Below are 24,774 nucleotides of genomic sequence, written 5' to 3'. Positions count from 1 at the left end.
TATATATATGCATGTATATATATATATTCTTAATGACTGCCATCCCACATCCCAGTTGGGGTGAGATGGAATCTCAATTTGATTTTAGTTTGCATTTCTCTGATAAGGATAAAATTTAATTATTTATCTATTGTGTTTATTAATCATTTGTGTTTCAACTCTTGAGGTATCTGTTCCATTTATTAGTTCACTTATTTCTTGAATTATGTATTTCTTAGTACTTTTGACTTCTTTGTATGTCTAGATATTAATCCTGTCAGATGCATAGCTGGCAAAGATTTTCTTCCATTCTGTAGGTTGTTCCTTCGTTTACTCTTTCCTTCCTGTGCAGAAGCGTTTGAATTTTGTGTGAGCCCCTTTGTCAAGTGCTGAGGCTATTTGCTGAGGAACTGAGTCCTTGCCTGTGCCTGTATCATAAGGAGCTCTCCTCATCTCTTCCTCAAGCTGGTTTGGAGTCTAAGGAGTTACATCGTCTATGACCTATCTGGAGTTGGCGATCAAACTTTCAGGCTTTCTCACGCTAAGGCACACATTCTACCACTGAACTTCAATCTCTACAGATGATCTTCATTTAACAAGTTTCAACAACAAAGCAAACAACAAAAAAACCTTATACCTTCCATAATCTACCATAATTTTGGAGTGCTCAGCATACAATCCTTAGAACTCTTTTCTTAAAAACAAATCCTTTAGGAGATACAGCCCTGGTCCAGCCTGTAAGGGATTACCTAGATCAGGTTAACTACAGTAAAACACCTACTTTAAAAGTACACAGCACCAACCCATGGGCTGAGGTCCTGACTGCCCTGAAGGCAAGGTGAGCACAAATATCTGTCTTTTTTTTTTTTTTTTTGCTTCCTGGCAATGGATGCCCTGTGACTATCTGCCTTAAACTACTGCCATCATGCCTTCCCGGCCATAATGGACCACAGTCTCAAACTGTGAGCCAAAATGAACCCTTCCTACCTTAACTAGCATCTGTCAGGGATTCTGTTTCAGCAACAAGAAAAGTCTAGACCTCCACGCATATGCCCACCATTTATTTCATACCTGCACCTGGATTCCTGACATCACAAACTTTAGATGTGAAATACATTTCTAGAAGTATAACATAAACTCTACTTTAATAGAATTTATTTCATATAAGAGAATCAAGTGCCTCCTGCTCCCTGGTGAGACTTGAAAATAACATTGTTATGTTAGAGGATTATAGTCATTGGTTAAGGTGCCTGTGGAGACCAGAAGAGGGCATCAGATTTGTTCAAACTGGGGTTGCGGGCTGTTGGCCTACTAGGAGCTGAACCCAGGTCCTCTGCAAGAGCTGCAAGTGCTTTAACCTCTGAGCTATCTCTTCAGGCCTAGAAATTACTCTTAGCTGGCTTTAAAGAAACAGTGTTCTGCTGAGTTGGTTGTCCTCCAATGTTTTTGTTGATCAACTTGCAGTTCCTGGCGAATGATCAAGAGACATCATCAGCCAAATCCTCCTGTTTATTGTTAGGGCTGTGGGACGCAAAAGTGGGCCATAGTACTGTCTGGGGAAATCACTAAGTCTGTCTTTCTTTATCTTCTGTTGTGTATGCACATGTACACACGCATGTTGAAGTTAAAGACACTGTAGGACCCAGTCCTCTGCCCACCATGTTGTCCTAGGACACTGCAGGACCCGGTCCTCTCTATCATCTACCATGTTGTCCTAGGACACTGCAGGACCCAGTCCTCTCTATCATCTACCATGTTGTCCTAAGGACCTAACTCGAGTTGCTCCTTCACCTGCTGACCCATCTTATAGTGGTATATTATTTGTGTTTTAATAAAGCTTGCCAAAGCAGCCATACTAGTCAGCCATACAGGCCAGGCCGTGGTGGCGCACACCTCTAATGCCAGTAGCCACACTAGTTAGCCATAGAGGCTAGGCAGTGGTGATGCATGCCTTTAATCCCAATACTAGAGAAAAATATAAAATGAGAGACAGGTCTCAGTCTCAATCTGACAATTTGTAGAGGCAGGGTTGCCCCTCTGTTTGTCTGAACCTTGGTAGAGGTAAGATCTCTTTTGTGGTTTGGCTGCTTTGCTTTTCGGATCTTCGGCTTGAACCCCAGTATCTGCCCCTGGGTGTTTATTATTCACTCTGCACCATCCTGCCGGTTACTGCTGTCTCTCTTAACTACAGGTCACTGAGCACTGAGTTTGTGTGACACATTCAGTACGTGTGCAGTGGGGAACACGGCAGAGTTCCTGTCTCCCGGAGACTCAAGGCTTAATAGAGAGAGACAATATGTAAACAAGTAAGTGAAGTTAAGTATTATGTGAGTGGTAAAATGGGACTCTGTCTCGATTTTGGCGGAGGCTCCAAGTAAGTAAAATGCCAACTATTCCACCATAAAATGGAAAACCACCAAAAGTAGAAATCCGCAGTAAAAGAGGGGGAGGGGCTGCCTTTTGCAACTCCTGACTATCTATTCACTAAGTTAGGGGGGAAAATTGAATTTAACAGATTTTTAGAGCAATTTTGGGTGCATTGTGAATAACAGCTTTCTCCTCGGCTGTTCCTAGGGAAAGAAACTTCAAGGATTTAGTGCAGTTTCGCTAATAGAACCATAGAGTCAGAGGCCACAGTGGACCAGTGCCCGGCTCACACTGAGGGGTTTATTCAGTCAGTGCTCACATAACTTTATCATGCACTGTCACTATGCTAGCATGTTTAAAATAAATCAGTGAGCAGAATGAACAAAGCCTCTCTGCCTTCATGGAGCCAGCGAGCTAGTGGGAATTTTGCTGATGCACTGAAAAACGAGTTTGGGGTTTGGTCAAAGTCCACAGTTACTGAGGTCTGAGGCAAAGTACTCCTCTGTGAGTGTTCCTTTGGATCATACTAGGCTACTGAAAAGGATCGCATTGGAGGATCAAAAAATCCACACAAAGAAGATAGCCGTGTACCTGAAGATGCTAGTGATTAACAATGAGCTGACACTGGGCAGTGGTGGTGCATGCATTGAATCACAAAACTCAGGAGGCAGAGGCACTTCAGATCTCTGAGTTCAAGGCCAGCCTGGTCTACAGAGTGAGTTCCAGGACAGCCAGGGCTACATGGAGAAACCCTGTCTCAAAAAACGAAAACCAAAACAAACAAGCAAACAAAAACCAATGAGCTGACAGCCAGACAGTACATTTAGCCAAGTGTGAAAGATTACCAATATGTTCTTCACTGGAGCAAAAGGGGTTTCCACAGGACTCGGGAAGTGACCAGGTTAACTGTAACCACCCACCAGCTCTCAGTCACAGAACTAAGCAGCTGACTTAAGACTTTCTTCTCCCTCCCTGTTTCATCTTAGAAGATAGCCTAGTTGGCAAGGACAGAGTGTGAAGGGGAAATGCAGGCAGGGCACAGTCACCATTTCCCCATTTGCCACTGCGGGCAAGAGCCAGGAAAAACAAGAAACTTCTCCCTTAATATTTGTCTGATCATACGGAATGTGTTATTACTGATTGCAGGTAACTGACTAGTTGACTTTAGCTGATTTGTTGGCTTTTTTTTTAAAACCTGATAGACCAAAAATGTCACGAGATTCATAACATATTTTATTTGAAAGCACGGAAGAGTCAAGTCTACACTGGGTTTGTTTTCCCCGAGGGTACAAACTCACTTGTATGTAGCATCAGCACAGTCTCAGTTCTCCAGTGGAGAGTTACAACTGCTAACATATGATTACGGAAATTAGCAAGTCCGCGGGGAAGAAAATTCAACTTTGCTCTTATTTAAAAGTTACTCTTGCTGGACATTGGTGGCGCTTGCCTTTAATCCTAGTGCTCAGCGGGTAGAGGCTGGTCTGGTCTACAGAGGGAGTTCCAGGACAGCCAGGGCTACAAATAAAATAAAATAAAAATAAATAAATAAATCCCTATCTTTGAATGGTTATATGGTTTTCTATTACACATTTATAACAAACACACACACACACACACAAACACACACCAGCTTTTATGTGAGCTAGTGTCAGAAGGTTTTTCTTTTGGTTGTGTCTGGAAAGATCTTTCTTTAGTAGAAACACAATGACATTACCATGACTACAAGCTAATGAGAAAACAATGCAAACAAAATGAGAGGCAAATCATTAAAGAAAGACACATATGAAAAGATTTTCATTAGCAAATAAAAGACAAACTCATATTAGTGGTGTAGTGATATTTTGTGATCTAACAGATACAGCTTACCTGAAGATCAGAGTGCAGAGCTAAATCACTAGCTAGCCATAAAAGTCAGGCAGTGGTGGCACACACCTTTAATCCCAGCACTCTGGAGTAGAGGCAGGTGGATCTCTGTGAGTTTGAGGCCACCCTGGGCTACACTAGATTAATCTAGTCTCAAAGAGAAACAGCCAGGGGAAAGTGGCTCACACTTTTAATCCAAGCTCCTGGGATCCCCCGCCTTTAATCTCAGCACTAGGGAGGTGGAGACAGGAGTGATATGGCTGGATGAAGAGAGGAATATAAGGCAGGAGGAGACAGGAGCTTGGGGCAGTCTGGAGACGCCGTCTGAGGACAGGATCAATCACCCCTTCAGTCTGAGGATTCAATAGAGGTAAAATGTCTTTTAGTGTCTGGCCACTCTGCTTCTCTGATCTCTTAGCTTTCACCCAATATCTGACCCTGGGTTTTTATTAAGAACAGTTAGAATTAACATAGAGACCGTTAGCTTTGTCTACTCAGCAACTTGACAAAAGAAAAGGAATAACAATATCCAGTGCTGGGGAAGGTATATACAAAGTGGCCTGTCGGGCATCACAGAGCAGAAATTGATGTCAAACCTTATAATTAACATGTATTTATTATAGCTGTAAATGTGTCTTCTTCCCTTGGGCCTCACGAGCTTTATAAACTCATCAAGTACACAAAAGGTATTCATGTAGAAGAACAGTCACTGTACTACTTTCATAACAGCAAAACATGAGAAAAAACTAGTAGAGCACCAATAAGAAGTTATTATATTCCCATATACTAGAACTCCAACTACTAAGAATAATACAGTCGTTTCTTATAGGCATAATAAGTTGACTAAAGCTTTTTAAGGGTATTAGTATGAGCCAGTTTAATATAATCTTATTTATTTAAAAATTGTTTATTTGTGTGAAGCACACAATTTTAGACAAGCATTGTGAAGATTTTTAAAATACTTTTAAAAATCTCCCTTAAGGGTAGATGAGCTAATCTGGATACATTTTTAAAAAATTATTTTTATGTGTATGAATATTCTACCTGCATATATGTAAGAACACCATACGTGTGCAAGTGTCATAGAAGCCAGAAGAGGAAGTCAGATTTCCTGAAAGTAGAGTTACAGATGATTGTAAGCTGAACCAAATGCGTGCTGGGAACTGAATCCAAGCCCTCTCTACAAGGTCCAAGCCCTCTCTACAAGGTAAATGCTGAGCCATCTCTCCCAGTTCCACAGTTATTTTTAAATGAGTATTTAACTTGCCCATTTATTCAAAATTTATTATTCATTCAGCAATACAAATTAAGCACTTAGTATGTGCTAGGCACTGTGCTACTTCGGGGCAATAAAACAACTTTATTTATCAATTTAAAGTTAGAAATACTTCTTAAAAATAACAAGAGCCTGGGCTGGAGAGACAGCTCAGTGGTTAAGAGTACTGGCTGCTCTTGCAGAGGACCCAGGTTCAATTCCCAGCACCACATGGCAGCTCAGTTATCTGTAACAGTTGCAGGGGATCTAACACCCTCACACAAACATACATACAGGCAATGCACATAAAATAAATAATTACAAAATAACAAGAGCCAGTGTTGATCAATTTAGAAAACAAACCAATCTCATAAACTGTTGAGAGCATTAAGTGGGGGGTAAAAACTGAGAGAGAAAGAAAAGACAAAAAAGGAAAACAAACAAAACAAAACAAAAAAACAGGAAACAGAAACCAGCACAACGGTTCAGGGCACTTGCTGCCAAGTTGCGAACCCTTAGTTCAGCTCCCCAGAATCCACATGGTGCAAGGAGAGAACCAACTCTTTCAAGTTATCTTCTGACTTTCACATAAATGTACACAGGGACATAAACACACACATAAAATAAATAGATAAACGTAAAAGCAAATATATATTATACATATATTCATGAAAATATTTAGAATGTGATACTAATTGCTCTGAACGTTAACATTTAAGTGATGTCTTGCTCTGCTTTCAAAGTTCAGATTTTAAGGACCCTCAACCGACTGTGCGTACTTATCCTTCTTCAACAGAATTAGCAGTCTGTAGATGTCAGGTAGGCAGCGAGCACAGAGCTGTCTCCATTTCATTTGAGGACAAATCAAAAGACGCTCTTTAAAAATTCCTAAGAAAACTCGCACCTTCCCCCTAGTGGCCAATCTACCAGGCATGGCATGTAGTTGTGGACAGCGAATCATCAAATAGCAGAACAGAACCCTGATGACGTTCAAAGTCCGATACTAGAGAGTAATGATCATAAAATGAGCGATACGACCAGGGAACCCTGAAGGATGGGCTCGCCACTGAGGCCAGAAATATGAACACAAACACATACCGCACACACATACACCGGTTCGGCAGCCTCTTTCGAGGCCAGAAATATGAACACTAACACAACAGCACAGACACAGACACAGACACAGACACAGACACACACACACACACACACACACACACACACACTACGGTTCTGCACACACACACACACACACACACACACACACACACACTACGGTTCTGCAGCCTCTTTCAGCCAGGCAGCTCCCCAGATGATAAGCAGCACGGCCGCGTCATCCTGAGCTGGGTTGCGGTGTACAGCCTGGCAGTTGGAGAGTTGGCGGGAATCTGCAATCCACCGGGAAAGGAGCAAGGAAAGTCAGTGCACTCTGTGTGGCCACGCCCCGGCTCCTTCCGAGCTCAGGCAGTCCAGCCCTAGGGTTTCCCGCCAATCCCAGTTCCTCCGCCCTCCCAGACCCCGCCCACCAAGGCCCCGCCCACCCCGAGCTAGAGGGCGGGGAAGCGTTAAACGCCGATCCGTGGCTCTGGGATAGACTCTACTTCCTGCGCCGCTACCGTCAAAACTTCGCAGGCGTCTCTGACGATCACCGAACCGGAGTTGGGTCCGTGCTCCTGGGTCGGCTGCTGGGTGTGATTGTCGCTGCGCCGGAGCTATGGTGTGTTGAGCCCCGGGTCCTCGGAGGGTTTGGGGCTGAGGTCCGCCCACAGGGTCGGGGATCGGCCTCTGTTCCATGCGGCGAGGCGCGGGGCGGTGGGAGAGGGAGCTTGGCTCACGGACGGGCTCCGGCAGTGATTCAGCATCTGCGGCCTGGCCGGCGAGGAGAACTCGGTAGCAGGGGCGACCTTTCGCGCGGCTTCTCCACTTCACACGGGGTCCAGGCGCTTCTTCCTCGGCCAGCTAGACACCCTCGCCCCTCAGTTTACTTCAGTGGCTGATTCCTGTGGTCCCTCATGGCTGCATTGGAGCGAGAGGATAGGGGGTGCCCTTAGCCTCTAGGCAACACTAGCGCGGATCTGAATCAGGTCCTTAGAACATGCCCATCTTCCTCGTGGGTCCATTTGACTTTATCCGACTCCTTTGAGTGCTATGGGAAACGACTCCATTCAGACAGTTTGGTCACCTAGTTATAGATGAGAGAGGAAGTGATGGAATTAAGGCTTACAACGTAAGGGGCCTGGACTGCTTCAGTCGAGTCTGCCATAAGAACTCTTTTCTTTCTCCCTCTTACCAGTATTCTCGCAAGTGCCCAGACACTGGCTTTAGTAATGACATTATAACTGTCGGGGTTCTGCCACTGTAACTATTTGTGCCCACCTCTTTACTGAGGTTTTGTGTATATCTTAATTCATTCGGTGACAAGGTGCAAAGAGAGAGCACAAACTCGGGAGGCAGAGGCAGGCGGATCTCTGTGAGTTCGAATTTGTGCCCACCTCTTTACTGAGGTTTTGTGTATATCTTAATTCATTCGGTGACAAGGTGCAAAGAGAGAGCACAAAGTTAAACCAGACATAACTTTAATCATACTGTAAAGATAAAAGAGATGTATAGAAAGCCCGGTGTGTTGGCGCACGCATTTAATCTCAGCACTCAAGGAGGCAGACGCGGGCAGATATCTGTGAGTTTGAGGCTGGCCTCGGGCCTGTGTAATGAATTCTAGGACAGCCAGAGTGTAGAGACCCTCTACAAAGAAAAAAAGTACAGAGTTGGGCTCCAAAGCACACACCTGTAGTCTCAGCGCTTTCTAGGTTAAGGGAGGGCCCCAAGGTCATCCTCCCAGGTACACGGCAAATGAAAGCCAAACTGGGGTGCATGAGAGCTTGTCTCAAAAACAGGTAGATATACTGAGAGTTTGGAGGAAAAAAATGAAACTTAGACGTTTGAGTCAATTAAACGTCTTTGGCAAATTATTAGAGCCCAGTATAAGAGAATGGTTTAAGCAAAGAGAAAGAAAAGTAAGTGTGTATGTACTTTAGCACTTGACTGCCCAGGGGGAGTGCTGTGGACAGGAGCAGAATAGAAAGTTAGGAAGACCCCGGTCCTCTTCATCCCAGCATCTCATGGTTAAGGTAGAATTGACCTATAAACTGAGTGCTGTCTCATGAAAGTTGCCCTAGCAAAAAGGCTTTAACAGTTGAACAGAAACACATGCAAGGACACGTCTGAATGTTAAAATTGGAGGGTTGTAGTGTTCTCATAGTAATCTGTCTTTCACTTTCAGTTTCGCAACCAGTATGACAATGATGTCACCGTTTGGAGCCCTCAGGTAAAATGTTTTGTGCCATATCTATGAAGTGGCTTTTCGTGGCTGGAATAGGTTCAGAAACTTGTGAGAGTGTAAACTGTGCTTGGTGGGGCTTATCTTAATCCTTATTGGTCAGGATGCTGAAGATCATAGAGATGAAGGCCAGTTTGAGCACTTAGTAGAACCTTGCCTTTAAAAGACAGAGAAACAAACTTGTGAAATTATAGGCTGTGAACTTAAAAGTAGAATTAAAATTAGTTAGCCGGGTGATGGGGCACACACCTTTAATCGTACCACTCTGGAGGCGGAGACAGGCAGATCTGAGCTCAAGGCCAGCCTGGTCTATAGAGGAAGTTCCAGGACAACCAGGGGCATTACACAGAGAAACCCTGTCTCAAAGAAAAAAGAAAAGAAAAATGATTAGTTGGTTTTAAAAATGAAATTTAATTATGCTCATCTGAGATCTGGAAACTTTTAACTTTGAATTTGTAAAAGCATCTTCTAAGATTGCATTAAGATGTGCTTTTCTTTTTGTCTTTAGGGCAGGATTCATCAGATTGAATATGCAATGGAAGCTGTTAAACAGGGTTCTGCCACAGTTGGTCTAAAGTCAAAAACACATGCAGTGTTGGTTGCGTTGAAGGTGAGTGAAATGATAATCCCGTCTTTCTTCTTCGGGAGACAGAACCATTAATGTAAGCCTCACTGGTAAATAATGAAGCTGTAAACTAAAATATCTGTCGTACTCTGTCTCTATTTAGAGGGCACAGTCAGAACTTGCAGCTCACCAGAAGAAAATTCTCCATGTTGATAACCATATTGGTATCTCGATTGCGGGTCTGACTGCTGATGCTCGACTGTTATGGTATGTATGGCCGTAAAAAATTAAGTATCCCTTTGATTCATAATGGTTCGTTTTTCTAGAAAATACCCTACTAACATAGTTTAGGAAGTTGTTTCCCAAAATATTATAATTTTAATTACTTATTTTATCTTTATGGGTGCTTTGTCTGCATGTGTGTTTGCATGTACTGGTGCGTGCCCAGTTCCCTCAGAAGCCAGAAGAGTACATTAGATTTCCCTGGTATTAGAGTTACAGAAGGTTGTGAGCTGCCATGTGGATACTGGAATCGAATCTGGGTCCTCTGAAAGAGAAACTAAGCTATCTCTACAGCCCCTAGTATATTATAATTTATAATATTTGAGTGCGTTACTAAGTATTCCTGTTTCCTTATTCTTATAGCGTTCTTAAACATCCTAATGCTTTTTAAAAGTCCCTGAATGAGATAGCTATTGGCATGTGTACTGTTTCAGGCCCTGTATGCCTAAGAGCTGGGCACTCCTCTGTTCCAGGATGACCTGACCATTCTAGTTTTCTTTGCTATGTCAGTAGTTATTATACATTTGTTTTCACAAAGCTCAGTAGTATATAATATGGGTATAGAAAGATGACTCAATTATAGATCTTGTCTTCAGGGAACATAAACCTATTTTATTTATAACAGAAGGTGCAAAATAGAGAGTAATAGGCAAATTTCTTTGACTAACCCGAGGAGATGGATATTTCTTGTTTAGAAATAGCACATAAATGAAGTGGTAGGACTTTGAGATCATACTAATTGAATTCTCACCTCATAACTTAGTATCTGACATTGGGCTAGTTACTTACATAATCTTTCCCAAACATGTAAAACACTTAACACTGCGGCTTTTAGAAAGTGGGAGAGGGAGGCAGAGGCAGGCGGATCTCTGTGAGTTCGAGACCAGCCTGGTCTACAAGAGCTAGTTCCAGGACAGGCTCCAAGACCACAGAGAAACCCTATCTCGAAAAACCAAAAAAACAAAAAAAAAAAAAAGTGGGAGAGGACTGGGAGTGAAAGTGGCCAAAGCAATCTCTTTAGTTCGTCACGGTTTGATTAAGAGAGAATGTGAGGAAGGGCCATATTGCCATGGGTTAATTTTCAGGCTATCGGCCAGTAGTAGAGAGCTGCTTGTGCTTCTGCTCTCAGAATACGAAGTCTGGCGTGTGCTCAGAGTGCTGCTAACTCAGATCTAAAGTACTACGAGGCCATCATTCAGTTAGTGTGAGAGCCTTCGTACTAAGATGTGAGTGGGTTGTGTTGTCTTTTGTTTAAAATACATTTTAGTTAGCTGCTTTCCAAGTCCTTAGGCCCACATGTAATTAGTCCTTGCCATGTTAAGTAGTTTAATTTTAGCAAGCCTTAGGAAATTGACTTTAAAATACTAAACAGCTTAATATTTACATATGGTCAGCGTTTAATGAGGGTCAGGTGTTGCAATTTTTTAAAAAGCAGAATGAGAAAGACCCCATGCCAGAGAGCTCACGTGAAGGGTTTTTTTATTGGGGGTAGGAGAATGGAAAAAGAGGGGGAAGACCAGCCTCTGGGGACAGAGGCAGCAGTAAAGAAGAGAGAGGCAGAGACAGAAAGAGAAAGAAAGATAGATGGAAGGTGGGTGGGACTCTTTTAAAAGGGAACATAAGTGAATGTGCAGAGGAGGTGCCAGTGGTGGCTGCAGCTGAGGACTATCCTGTTAGGACCCCAAGGACAGGCCAGTACAGATGCCTGAATACTAACACCAGGAGATCAGGAGACTTGCCTATCTCCTTTGAGGCCTGGGTTTGACTTCCACATACAAAAAACACCCCAGAGAAAATTTGGTCATCAGCTGTGACCTGCATATACTAGGAAACCAGTGTGGAGAGAAAGGAGCACAGCTCCTCTTTTATACTCACGAGCTTTCTTGATATTTACCTAGCTTGGATCTTGTCAGAATTACCAGTGAGATTCAGCCGTGGGATGGCTTGTGTCTCCTCTAGAGTGGCACTTAACTGTCTGCTTTGAAGAAAAAAGCAAAGTTTTTCCTCTTTTTTCTTGTTTGAAACCTAAAGTTAAGGCATAGGGTTGTTGACAGTGGGAAGAACAAGGAGAAAGAGGGTGCTTTCTTAGCTCAGCCTCTGTAGTTGTAGGAACTCTGGAGTCCAAGATTTTGTACGGAGGAACACTGTAGTTGTTTATTTAGTTCTTAATGTATTAAGCATTTTATATTATGAAACTAGTTTCAGAATTCTTGCCTTCGTTTTCTAAAAGCTTGATTCCAAATGCCTTGCCTAACTTGGTTTTTTTTTTAAATCTTCATTTGGCTCCAGAGTTGAACATGCACACACAAACACAGAGAGAGAGGGAGAAGAACCATTTTGGCTATATCTTATCTTTCTGATTTTTATGGATATACTCCATGAAAATGTTTGCAGTCAAGCAAAATGGAATCAAACTGCTTTTAATGTTTAGATTGTGTTTATTTTTTGAAATATGAACTGATTAATTTTTGTTTTCCTTTTTAGTAATTTTATGCGCCAGGAGTGTTTGGATTCCAGATTTGTATTTGACAGGCCACTTCCTGTGTCTCGCCTTGTGTCTCTAATTGGAAGCAGTATCCTTTATGTTGGCATTTATAAATGTAAACTGTAAAGGGTTTGGGTACAAAGTTTGTCTTAATTATTTGGAATGTGGTAGTATAAACTGTAAATCATATTGTAAAGGTTTCGGATCACTTTTTTACTAGCCGTGATAAACAGTTGATGTTTCCCAGACACAAAAGCTCAATTTAAGGAAGCTGTTCAATCGTCAATCTTAGAGAGGAAAGTTTCTGAATGGTTCTAGTTATCCCCCAGAGTTCTGGACCTTTATATCCAAAACAAATCCCCATATAGGAAGAGATCATCCTGTTAGTGTTCATGCTTGACTTTGGTGGGATTCAAACTTTGTATGATATTAGGCCAAAGGAATGCCTTTCTATTACTTCTAGAAGATTATGGAACAATTAAGAGGCTAAAAAGAGCCTGGGCAGTGGTGGCGCCCATACTTGGGAGGCAGAGACAAGGAGATCTCTGTGAGTTCGAGCCCAGCCTGATCTACAGAGAGAATTCCAGAACAGTCAGGGTTATATAATGAGACCCTGTTTTGAAGAAAAGAAAAACTAAAAAAAGAAACTGGAAGTCTTTAATTTGTTCCTGTTGAAACAGGCTCCTTAACTAGTTTCAGAGACCCAGATCCCAACACAGCGATATGGCCGGAGACCATATGGTGTTGGACTGCTTATTGCTGGTTATGATGTAAGTTCATAGAGTGTTGTTCTTGTATTAGTTACTTTCCTGTTTCTTTGAGAAAATAACATATAAATAACCTAAGGATAGACAAAGTTCATCATGGCAGGAACTTGAGGTAGACTGTCGTGCTGCATTCCACTTAGAATGCTGGAAGAAGTGAGTGCTGGTGTTCAGCTTATTTCTCCTGTACTTGGGTCCAGGACAAAGCCCATGAGATGGTACTAGTCACTGTCAGAGTGAGTTTTTTTTTTTCATTGAAACCTGTCTGGTGCTGGGCGTGGTGGTCCACACCCTTCATCTTGGCCCTTGGGAGGCAGAGGCTGTCAAATCTCTTGAGTTTGAGGCTCATCTGATCTACAGAGTGAGTTCCAGGACAGCCAGGACTACATAGAAAAACCTCGTCTTGAGAAAACAACAAAAAACTTTGTAGAAATGCCCTCATAGACACACTTAGAGGTGCGTCTCCTAGGTAATTTAAATCTAGTCAGATTAACAGTGATTAACCATCAGTTACCACGGTTATATCCTAACAACGTTTAAAGCCTAGAAACTTTGCACTTATTAGGTCAGCCAAAGGCAAGAATTACATAGCATGTTTTTCTGTTCATAGGATATGGGCCCTCACATTTTCCAAACTTGTCCATCCGCCAACTATTTTGACTGCAGAGCCATGTCTATTGGAGCCCGTTCTCAATCAGCTCGTACTTACCTGGAGAGACATATGTCTGAATTTATGGAGTGTAAGTGTAGTTTGGCTCACTTTATTTTGTTTTGCCTTTATATAGTTAGTATGTGTTACATCAACAACAGACACTTTATGAACTTAGGATTATTAAAAACTAAAGTCTAATAGTTTTTCTCATTTAGGATCGATTTACTAACTATATAAACTATATAACTTGTACTTCTGAGCTACTAAGAGAACTTTACCAAAACATAAATGTGTCAAGCCAGGCGTGCACGCCTTTAATCATAGCACTCAGGAAGCAGAGGCAGGTGAATCTCTGAGTGTGAGGCCAGCCTGATTTACAAAGTGACTTCCAGGACAGCCAGGGCTACACCAAAAAACCCTGTCTTGAAAACACTAAGAAACAGTGTGTGTGTCCAACCTTGAGAATTCTTGATGCATTTGGTTAGAGCTGGAAACCATTATACTAGTTGCTGTTTGCAAGTTCTGTTTACAGCTTCTGGTCTGTACTTCTGTTTCTACTTTAGGCCACATAGAATTTGTGCTTTAAGTGGCCCATAAAGAAGTAAAGGCAATATAGCTGTGGAAAAGAGGGTGAGGGGTATAAGATGATGAGCTGGTTTTCAGGTGTTTGCTTTGCATTAGAAGAAGAGTTAATATCCAGACTTTAAAGATTTCTCTTGGTTGTCTTATAAGATTTCCTGTGGCAGTATAGTATTCTTTGAAGGAAATACTTGAGGCTTAGTGAATATAGGAGACAATTCAACTGGACATTCACAAGATCACCTGCTTCTTGGGAAATTTCAAGGGCTAAGCACTTAGCATGTAGTCATACCTTGACTAAGACTTGGAGCAGGATAAGGGTGCATTGCATGGTCACAGAAGGAAAAGACAAGCTGGGTATCTACAGGCTTCCTCGTGCTCCCACCCTTGTGAATGTCACAGCAGCTGTGTGTGTTTCTATCCAAATCTGCAGAGCATTTGGGTAGTACTCGGCTACTGTAGTACAGATGACGTTGATGTATGATGCCTCAGCTCAGGGTATTTTGAATTTATGATGTACAAAACCAACATGCACTCAGTAGGAAATGAACTCCTGAATTAGAATTTTGGGTTATCCACATTTGGTAGGATCCTCTATCATGATGCAGGGAGGCAGGCAGCATGGTCTCAGCCAGCCACACAATCACATATTGCTAAGCTATAACATTTGGTAGGCAAGATTCTTGTGTTGAATGAACATTTTACTTAACATTTGTGTTTACTGTGGATAGTAAGTTAGGCAACATCTATACAAGTCTTTTATGCTTAGACGTGGGATTTTGTTATATCTACTTAAGTCTTTCAGTGGTATCTTGTAATTTTCCGTTTATGTCTTGTGGTTTTTTTTCTTTAGTTCATTCACATTTTATTCTTTTCATGATGTTTTAAGAAATATCATTTGCAGGTTGCCCATTGTAAGAAATTGATAATTTTATATTGATCTCATATCCTCCAACCCTGTGTCCAAAAAAGAAAAACAGCGTTCTATAAGACACATTTTACAAAACTAGAATGGCATTTGTGAGACAGGACTTTTATTTAACCTAGTGAAAGAGTGTCATATTTACTAATAAAAGACATCAAATCATCGATATTGGTTGATATTAGATTAGATTATATGGCTAACATTACATTTGTGGCTATTTTTATTCTGTGCAGTATGTCACTCAAGCCACAATTTCAGACTATAGACTTGATAATTAAAAGAAGCATTTTATGATAGTGAAATTAGATTATTTTTAATGTATTGCATACAGGCAATTTGGATGAGCTGGTTAAACATGGTCTGCGTGCCTTAAGAGAAACACTCCCTGCAGAGCAGGACCTGACCACAAAGGTAACTCATGGTTCTTATTGTAGGTATTAACAGTGTAGTTTAATTCTCAATGGCAACTAATAAAATAGCATGTACCTAAGTTATTTTATTTGGGCTGCCTTGGCTTGTATTTCCTTTTTATTCACAAAAGGATCTGGTTTTGAAATGTCGTGTTTTAAATTGGGGTGAGAGTTCATGCAGCAATAAAATCAGTAAGTATGAATGTTCAGTTTTATTTTCAGAAGATAGTCATATCCTTGTCTTTAGTTTGTTGTTACTTTTGTTTGTTTTAAACCGAGTATCCTATAACCTAGGCTAGCCTCAAGCCTGCTGTGTAGCTGAGGGATGATCTTGAACTCCTGATCCTCCTGCTCTCTTTCACCGTAGAGATGCTAGGATGACAAGCCAGCACCACCATACCCTTTCTGTATTGTTAATGTTGTTATCAAATGTATTGAGCGCTTCCCATACACAGGCATTCTCTAGGTATTGACATTAGAGTCTGATGGGAAGGTAAACTATACATATACATAGATAGTGACAAATGCTGACGGAAAAATAACACACTAGAAAGAATGAACAATCAAATGTTGGTCATTAGTGTAATAAATGTAATTTAAAACAGTGATCAAGGATGGCCTCATGAACAAAGTGAAATTTGTAGAAAAGAACTAAAGAAAGTAAGTGAGTCATACTGGTGTCTGGAGTAATATTATTCCAGCAAACACATGTGGCAAAAAAAGTCTTCAGGCCAAATTTCCCCAGTATTTATAGAGTGGAGTCAGTGAACAGGATGAAAATGAGAAGGCAGAAAGTCAGAGCTGAAGTGGAAGCCTCATTGTGTGTGTTCAGGAACGGTGATGGGAGAGTGATCCAGTGTCAGATGTTGGGGAATTAGCATTTAGGTTTGAAATAGGATGCTTTCAAGGTTTTTGACCTGATAAACCAGAGGAGAGCGTTAAATTTTACTGAGATGGATATGAGAGTGAAAGGAACAGGTTTAGGGGTAGAAGTCATAGAAAAAGGTAAGTTAGTTTATCTAAATTCTGAGTGCCTGTCTGTCCAGTATTTGATAAAGAAGCAATTTTCAGTGCCCACCAGACTTCTGTAGAGTGGTCCAGATTAGAGTTTAAAATGTTGGGGAGTCTAAAGACATCAAATAGATAATGACTTTGAGGACTAGGCCAAACACGCTGACTTTTAAGAGACTGAGAGATTAATAGGTATCAGCAAGAAACTCATATAGACAACCAGAGATAGACAAAATCCTGGAAAATGAGGCATCCTTGAAGACAAATGAAGAACTGCTAAGGAACCAAGAAAGATGCAAATTGAAAATTGCCCATTGTGCTCAGAGTGGTACCCCAAGGTTTTGACCAGCAGTTTTAGTTGTTTGGGAAAGAAAAGCCCTGAGAGGAATGGAATCTAGAGAAGAGGAACTGAAATGTCTCTTTAGAGGAGATAGGGGGTTTTCCACTAATATCCCAGAAATATGGAGTACTGACTGGGAGAAGAGGAGGTAAATATTTTTCATTGTTTAAGATTTTTAGGATGGCAGCCAGGCAGTGGTGGCACACGCATGCCACTTATCCCAGGATCTTTGTGAGTTCAAGGCCAGCCTGGTCTACAGAGTGATTTCCAGCATAGGCTCCAAAGCTACACAGAGAAACCCTGCCTCAAAAAAAACAAAAACTAAATAATGATAATATTTTTAGGATGGAAGAAATTATGTCACATTTACTGTATGGTTATAATAATTCAGTGTAAAATAAAATAGTTATATAGGAAAGATGTGAGGAAAATGGCCAGATCCATGTCTTTTATCAACACAGAAGTGAAAAGATGGCTGTCACGGAAAAAACTGGAGTGTTTTTCATGGTAATGAGAAGGAAAAAACCTAGATACCTGTCTTCCAGTTGCTTCTGTGTTCTCAATGAAATAGAAAGCCAGGTTTCCAGCTGAAGGAGAATAGAGTGTTAAGGAAATGTCTGAGAATGAGAGATTGGGGTTAGAGGTGTGGTTCAGCGATAAAGCACGTGCTCCTGACGCCAGTCCTCAGCACTGGGGGAGGAAGAGGGGAGGTGGGATGGTGTAGGTCCTAAGTTGTGTGATTCACATAAAAGAGCAGGGGAGGTATACTTGGGTTTACTACAGTTAAATGTGATAGCATTGTACAGCTATTGGTTCGTTATTGGATAATTACTATTTAGTATCTAGTTCCGTGGTCTTGGCCTGTAGGCTATGACCGCCCCCTTGAGGAGGGTCAAACAACCCTTTCACACGGGTTGCATATCAAATATTTACATTCTGACTCATCACAATAGCAAAATTAGTTGCAAAGTAGCAACAAAATAATCTTGTAGTTGGGGGATCACCACAACCTAAGGAACTTTATTAAAGTATCGCAGTCTTAGGAAGGTTGAGAGCCACTGCTGTGGTGAAGACTTTGTTTCTAGAAACCATGGAGCTTGGAGGCTACTAGTGATAACCGAAAGTGAATATTGAGTCTGTAATTGAACAAAGGAAGGTTCCCTGCCTCTTTTCACTCCTACATAAAGTTTTTCAAATTTTGAATTTAAATGCTGTTTTAATTTTTCTACTTTATTGCCCAGCTTTTATCATACACTAATTGTCCCTTTCCACCCTCAGAATGTTTCCATTGGAATTGTTGGTAAAGACTTGGAGTTTACAATCTACGATGATGATGATGTGTCTCCTTTCCTGGATGGTCTTGAAGAAAGACCACAGAGAAAAGCACAGGTATGTTACTAATTGTAACATGAGGCTCTGCTCTTCCTATCACAACCATGTTCGTTCCCTGCTCTTGTCTTGTTGATAGGCCCATAATTGAAATAACCAGAAAGAACCGAGGAGTCAAGTAAAATATTGAAGTGTAATCTCATAAACACAAAAAGGGAGAAGAGTTTGGTTTTCTATTGTAACATATTTAAGGTGACCCCAAAATTTTCAGAGTTAGACCACATTTCTCAGAGTTCTCTTATGGACCAAGGCATAACTAAATGGTTCTACTGCTGCTTTCAGTTGGGGTCTCACACATGCTGCGTCTGATTAAAGAAGGGGCAGAGCATCTAAGATGACTTTATTATTACCTGCTTTCTTGGTATCTCAGAATCAGCTAGAAGGCTGTGGGCGACTGGAATGAGTAGGCTCTGTGTATTCTGAGGCCCTCCAACAAAATGGTGGATCAGAGCTTGCAAAAGCTCTAAAGTGAAGGTTACCAGTCATTCTTAAGGCTAGACCTTAGGATTGACAGATACAACCTCGCTTTAGCAAATTCTTTAGATTAAAGTGAGAGACAGGGCAGCCTAGATCTTCTGAGAAAGGTCCGGAAAGGAATACTTATTGGGAGCTAACTTTGGGCATTTAGTTAGGTTGGCTCTCCATAAGTGGCAACCAAAAAACATTAAGAAATACTGACTTAAAAACTGAAAATCAAAATGGTGAATCTAGGGTTATGAATTTTTCTTAAGAATATGCATTTGAGTTTTTCCCCCTCAAACTTATCTTCCTGCCACAGCCTCCAAGCTTGTAGGGATACAGGCCTGCACTGCACACACAGCTCACATGTGGTATGAATGGAGGAAGATGTCACAGCTGGGGATAGAAAAAGTGGTGTGGAATTTTCCCTACAGATTATAGGATCATGCCTATATCCCAGCACACTGAAACCCTCCCTCCCAAAAGGGGGTGGTGGTAGAGTTTCTTCCAGCTTGAGTCTGAGTTTTCCTCAGCTTGACAGATATACTATTGGTGCTGTTTGGGAGGGTACAATCTGCATTTAAGTTTTTAGTAAGAATTAGCACTGGTGGGAAGAATGCTCCAGAGTTCCATGTATCTAGTTTGTTGGTGCTTTTTCTGTTTGTTAGTTGAAGAGAAGGAAGTTTAAAAGGTGCTGCTGGCTGTGTTTTAAGCATAGCAGTGTAACATAAGAAAATCTTGAAAGAAAGAAAGTCTTAAGACAAATGATAAAATGTAGAATTAATCGTGAATGATCTTTAAGTTTTAAGAACTGTGATTTTTTTTTAAGCTTTATTCAAAAATTTTAGCAGGATGCTGTACTAAAATCTAGTATCTGATATCTTTTAGCCCCCTTTTCTCATTAATTTTTTTACATTATAATGCTTGTGATTTAGGAGTGTATATTAAATGTTCACCTTACATCTTTTTATTTCTTCTTCTTTAAAGCCGTCACAGGCTGCTGATGAACCTGCAGAAAAGGCGGATGAACCAATGGAGCACTAAGTGATAAAGCATACAGGGCTATGAGGACGGAGGGACATACGCTGGTGCAGTAGTCTGCGCTCAAAACCAACATCTGCGGAGCATGGGGTGGGAGGTTTTAGGAATCAGTCCAGATGTGAGTTTTCTCCGAGCAGCTTCGCAGAAACCATATAATGGGTGCATTTTCTTTGAAAGGGTCTATATAATCATTTTCTAGAAAGTATAGGTATCTATCCCAATGTTTTTATATGAAGAAAATAGTGTCTTTGCAGTTTTAAAGACAACTGTGAAATAAAATTGTTTCACCTCCTATTGTATCAAGTTTCTGTTTTTAAGTAGTTTCAACTATTGACATATTGACAGTGTTATAATGGTCATTTGTCCTATCTGTCAGATTATTTTGTTTTGGCTTGCTTTTTTTTTCTTTTTTTTTTTTTTTTTTGTGATACAGAAAAATACCTTTTACCAACAAATTCAAATTTGCTAGTATGTAGACTAGCTACATTGCAAACCCGTGCAGATGGTCTCAAAATACAGATTTCAGGATGCATTCCTAGGGATTATTCTGATTGAAACTGAGAAGCCAAGCCAGGCATAGGGGTGCAGGCTTTAATTCCAGCACTTCTGAGGTAAAGGCGGAAGGATCAGGAGTTAAGGACCATGCTCTGCTACCGACAGTGTTTGAGACTTTGTCTACGTAGTAAGACGTCACCACTTCCACCAGAAGCAGAGTATTGAGCTGGAGCTAGATCCACACTTAACCTGTGCTCACCTTAGGTTCAGTCACCCCACTTCCTCCTCTTCCCCACCAAAGCAAGTTATTAGAATGAGCAGTTTTTCCATCCAGCCAGCAGATTGCAATAGTTATAGCTCTGGCCTCTGAGGAACTTGACAAAAGTAGCAGAAAAGTTGTTTTCATCTCAAACTTTTTACCTCAAATCTAGTATGATCTGGAGACTATCTTCTGTTCCCCTCATGAGCCTTCTGCTTGGAGTTAGCAAGACAGTTTTTATTTTTTGTTGTTGTTATTTTGTTTTTTCATTGACACAGAGTTTCTAGCTGTCCTAGAACTTGCTCGAACTCACAGAGATCTGCCTGTCTCTGACTCCCCAAGTGCTGGGATTAAAGGTGTAAGTCACTACCTCCCTGCTACATTATCTTAAGCCATGAAGAGTAAAATCAGAGGAAGTCCTTTTTAGAACAAAAATGTTTACTTAATTAGTCTGGAGGAGTTACTTCCAAATGTCGCACCCCTTTCTAGAGAAGAGAGCCTTCTGTATGAATAGTAACCCAGAGTATAGACCTAGTTCTCTAAGAAACTGATTTAGGATTCAGGTAAGTCACCTAGTCCTCCTGTCATAGAGAAGCCCTTTGAAGAACTACTGTAGTCAAGAGAATTTGTTGGAGCTGGAGAGATGGCTCACAGCTTAAGAGCACTGATGCTTGCTCTTCCAGAGGTCCTTGAGTGCAATTCCCAGCAACCACGTGGTGGCTCACAACCATCTGTAATGAGAGCTGGTGCCCTCTTCAGGCCTGTAGAAGAGACATGCAGGCAGAACACTGCATACATAATAAATCTTAAAGATAATTTGTAGTGGGTCTTGGTGGCTCATGTCTTTAATCCTAGCACTTGGTAGGTAAATGCAGGCTTATCTCTGTGAGTTCGAGGCCAGCCTGGTCTACAAAGTGAGTTCCAGGACAGCTAGGACTGTTGCACAGAGAAACGGTCTCAATAAACAACAACAACAAAAAACTCAGTAGCTTAGATCCCTCTATAACTTCTTGAAGGGAGACTACTATATAAACAAAATGCGCACACACAACCCAGCAGCTTTATCATCATCTCTGGTTACGTGCGGGTGCGTGATGTCAGTCTCTGCATTGGACACAACCTCGGACACCTGTTGTTTAAGCTTGGGAACAGACCGCCAGTACCACATGACTGAACTACTGTAGAGTTGGGCACCAAGCACATGCTAAACACTAAAACTACAGAGTTCTTAACTTCTTGGACTTTTGGTGTAGAGTTTAAGAGAGGCTAAAATTAATAACGTGAATTTCTTCCCCTGTCCCCTTCTCACTTAGCTGAGTGGTTTTGTTGTTAAGAAATAAGAATCATGCTATTTTTTAAAATCTGTTTCCTAAATACAAACTATTACTTGGCTGAAAGTCAACTAAAGATTAAAAAGTAACAGTGTTTTACATTGACCTTAATTTTTTTAAAATATTTATTTATTATGTATACAATATTCCATCTGTGTGTATGCCCGCAGGCCAGAAGAGGGCACCAGACCCCATTACAGATGGTTGTGAGCCACCATGTGGTTGCTGGGAATTGAACTCAGGACCTTTGGAAGAGTAGGCAATGCTCTTAACCTCTGAGCCATCCCTCCAGCCCCCATTGACCTTAATTTTAAGGACAGCTTTAGTAGGTGGTGTGGAGCTCAGGTGACCATGCTGCTTGACAAGGTTCCAGCATTTTGACTTTGGATCACAATTCTGCAGCACCCTTTACTCTCATTTTTAATGATTCTCACTATTGTGCCTTTTCCATGGGCTTCAATGGAGGATAAGGATGTGTAGGCAGGGTTTTTCTGACCCACCAGCCAACTCCCAAAAAAAAATACACTTTATTACTGGTTATAAATACTTGGCTGATAGCTTACGTTTGTTACTTTCTCTTGCATCTTAAATTAGCCCATATATCTTCCTCTCCACCTCGTGGTGGCACCTCTTTTCAACAGGACATGTTCATCTGCTTCCTCTGCATTTGGCTTTCAACCCCACCTTCTTCCTCTACACTCTTTGTCTGCAAGCCCCGCCTAACCTCTCCCTGCCCAGCTACTGGCCATTTGGCTTTTTAAAGCAATCAGAAGGCACCTTGACCAAGATACATCTTCACAGTGTACAAAAAAAAAAAGATTATTCCATAACAAGGATGTATACAATGGTAGCCTCTTTAAACAAAGTAATTCTTTGGAAAAAAAAAAAATCCCTGCCACTGTGAAACCATGTAGCATGATAACTTCCTGTTCCCACACAAATTAACAGCAAGATGCTTGCAAATTTAGATAAATAACATGTTTGATAACTAAGGCATATTTGATAATAAAGAATTATAAATTCCTAAGGTCTTCTCAGGTTCACACTAATATTTGTCGAGCTTCGTCTTTGCTTACTTTTAAAACTTTAGTTATTCTGATAAACTAAACCATATTTTTTTTAAAAAAACTGCAACAGTCTATAATGGAGTATCTGGTCTCCCCAAGAAAGTCCTTTTCCCAAGGTCAGTCATTTAGACAAAAGCTCCCATTCCCTGTGGGGCTTGAAGAAAATTGTCTGCTTGCTAAAAAGGGAGTCATTCTTATCTCTGGCAAGAACTTGGGGCCCTCTGTTAACATGACTGGTGCCTGTTGTCAAAGTCATGCTAGTTTCACCAATTCCTCAACACAAGGCACAGCCCAGCTCACATGCCCCTTTCTCTCTGTGCAAGTATTAGAGTATAAACGGGGTAGCCTCTCTGAATAAAGTAGCGGCTATCCCAGTTCACCCTCAGATCGCGTCAGTCTCCTTCCCCTCACTGACTCCACCCTTCATCTTTGAGTTCTGAACTCAATGGAGCTGGACTCTGGCAAATAAGTTGGCTTTTTGAAAGTTGTGTTTTTGTTTTTTTCCCAATATGTATGTGGTTTTAGTTTCAAGATGGATTTTAAAAATCCTTCCCACTTTGGAAATATAAAAACCAAGTTAGAAGGACATGCTGTGCAACCACTAACTAGCACTACAGGATACAAGGCTTGCTGCTGCTTCCTGGCTGCCAGTCTATGTCCAGGTTCAGGGAGACCCTGTCTTGGAAGCGTAAATCAGGATGATAGACCAGCGTGTTTATGGTCCTCTGGCCTTCCACTCGGATGCGTGTGCCTCACACAAAAGTTTTTCCACTCTAAGGACCTTACAGAGTTTGTTGTGATGTCCTTGTCTGTTTAGTCTGTTGAGCTCAGTTACTCAGTTTAATTTGCTGAATAAGTGAACAGGACGATCCCTAGTGTCATGGAAGTCTTCCCACGGACACAGATGAAGTCATCTGGAATCTGAGCATCTTCACGTGCAGTTCTGAAGAGCTGGCACAGTCAGAAATAAAAAGCTGAAAAATGGCTCTTACTGTTGACCGTTAAGCAGTTTGGAGCAAATCTCTAGTCCTTTCTGCCCTTGACTTGTGTTCTTATGTAATTTTGACATACAAAGTTTTTACACTGAAATAATTTGTGATTTGGAGAGTATTCAAAATGATAGGTTGTATGTTAGGGGTAAAAGTTCCCAAAATAATTTATATAAGAATTAGTGAAGCTTTGTAAGGTCTTGCTAAATCTCAAGAAACTCCAAGTTTTAAAAAGCAAAACCGCACACATTACCAGTGGGAAGTTCAGGTGCACACCTAAAATGCTATCTTGTCATTCTTTAAGTTCCCTTAGTGAATCAGTCATGAAGAGTCCTAAAGTTTAACATAATGGATAGGTTAGTCTACACCTTCTGAACTGTTGAGCCTTCTCATTGCTAAACCTGATCTCTGCTTGTGTGATGTGATTTCAAGTGAGCCTGGAAACCCAATGACTGCATTCCATGTGAAAAAAAAAAATGAGTGCACAGAGCCCAGCAGTGGTAGCGCAGGCCTTTAATCCCAGCACTCAGGAGGCAGAGGCAGGCGGATCTCTGTGAGTTCAAGGCCTTCCTGGTCTACAAGATCTAGTTCCAGGACAGGCTCCAAAGCTATAGAGAAACCCTGTCTCGAAACAACTGGAAAAAAAGTGCACAAAAGGACCATTTTTGACTTCATCTCATTCTCAGAGAATAATGTCGAGTAGAAGAAGGCTGATCGTAAAGATTCCATTGGATGATTCTATTGACCCCCTGGAATGGAAAGATAGTTGCCAGGTTAAAGTGGGCACATGGCTGTGACAGCAGCTGGACCACAGGAGGGATCGCTGGTAGGAACTGATCTCTATCTTGACTGTTGGTGATCACACAAAACTGAATTTGTTGTCTAGAAGCAATTACATAAACGAGAGTATATAAACCGGTGGACTCTCAG

The 24,774-nt window shown here is 41.3% G+C and overlaps 1 protein-coding gene across 1 annotated transcript; it reads left to right on the top strand.

The window, feature by feature from the left end:
- The first annotated feature begins 7,019 nt into the window (after positions 1-7,019).
- Positions 7,020-19,999, top strand: Psma1 (proteasome subunit alpha 1). Its single transcript, XM_005351029.1, has 10 exons — positions 7,020-7,181; positions 8,745-8,789; positions 9,310-9,411; positions 9,530-9,633; positions 12,133-12,221; positions 12,833-12,903; positions 13,508-13,637; positions 15,385-15,464; positions 18,093-18,203; positions 19,650-19,999. The coding sequence occupies exons 1-10, from the start codon at positions 7,179-7,181 to the stop codon at positions 19,704-19,706; spliced, it is 792 nt and encodes a 263-aa protein (XP_005351086.1). The 5' UTR covers positions 7,020-7,178; the 3' UTR covers positions 19,707-19,999.
- Positions 20,000-24,774: the final 4,775 nt, after the last annotated feature.

The sequence above is a fragment of the Microtus ochrogaster genome, chromosome 8 (genome assembly GCF_000317375.1).
Source record: "Microtus ochrogaster isolate Prairie Vole_2 chromosome 8, MicOch1.0, whole genome shotgun sequence".
NCBI classification, from domain to species: domain Eukaryota; kingdom Metazoa; phylum Chordata; class Mammalia; order Rodentia; family Cricetidae; genus Microtus; species Microtus ochrogaster.
The sequence above is the reverse complement of the archived record's forward strand: the minus strand, read 5'-3'. Positions and strand labels throughout refer to the sequence as shown.

Bases quoted from the DNA above. Each gene is read 5' to 3' on its own strand.
- Psma1 (XM_005351029.1), top strand. The intron at 9,412-9,529 runs GTGAGTGAAATG...GTCTCTATTTAG, and splicing joins CAGTGTTGGTTGCGTTGAAG to AGGGCACAGTCAGAACTTGC. The intron at 15,465-18,092 runs GTAACTCATGGT...TTCCACCCTCAG, and splicing joins AGCAGGACCTGACCACAAAG to AATGTTTCCATTGGAATTGT.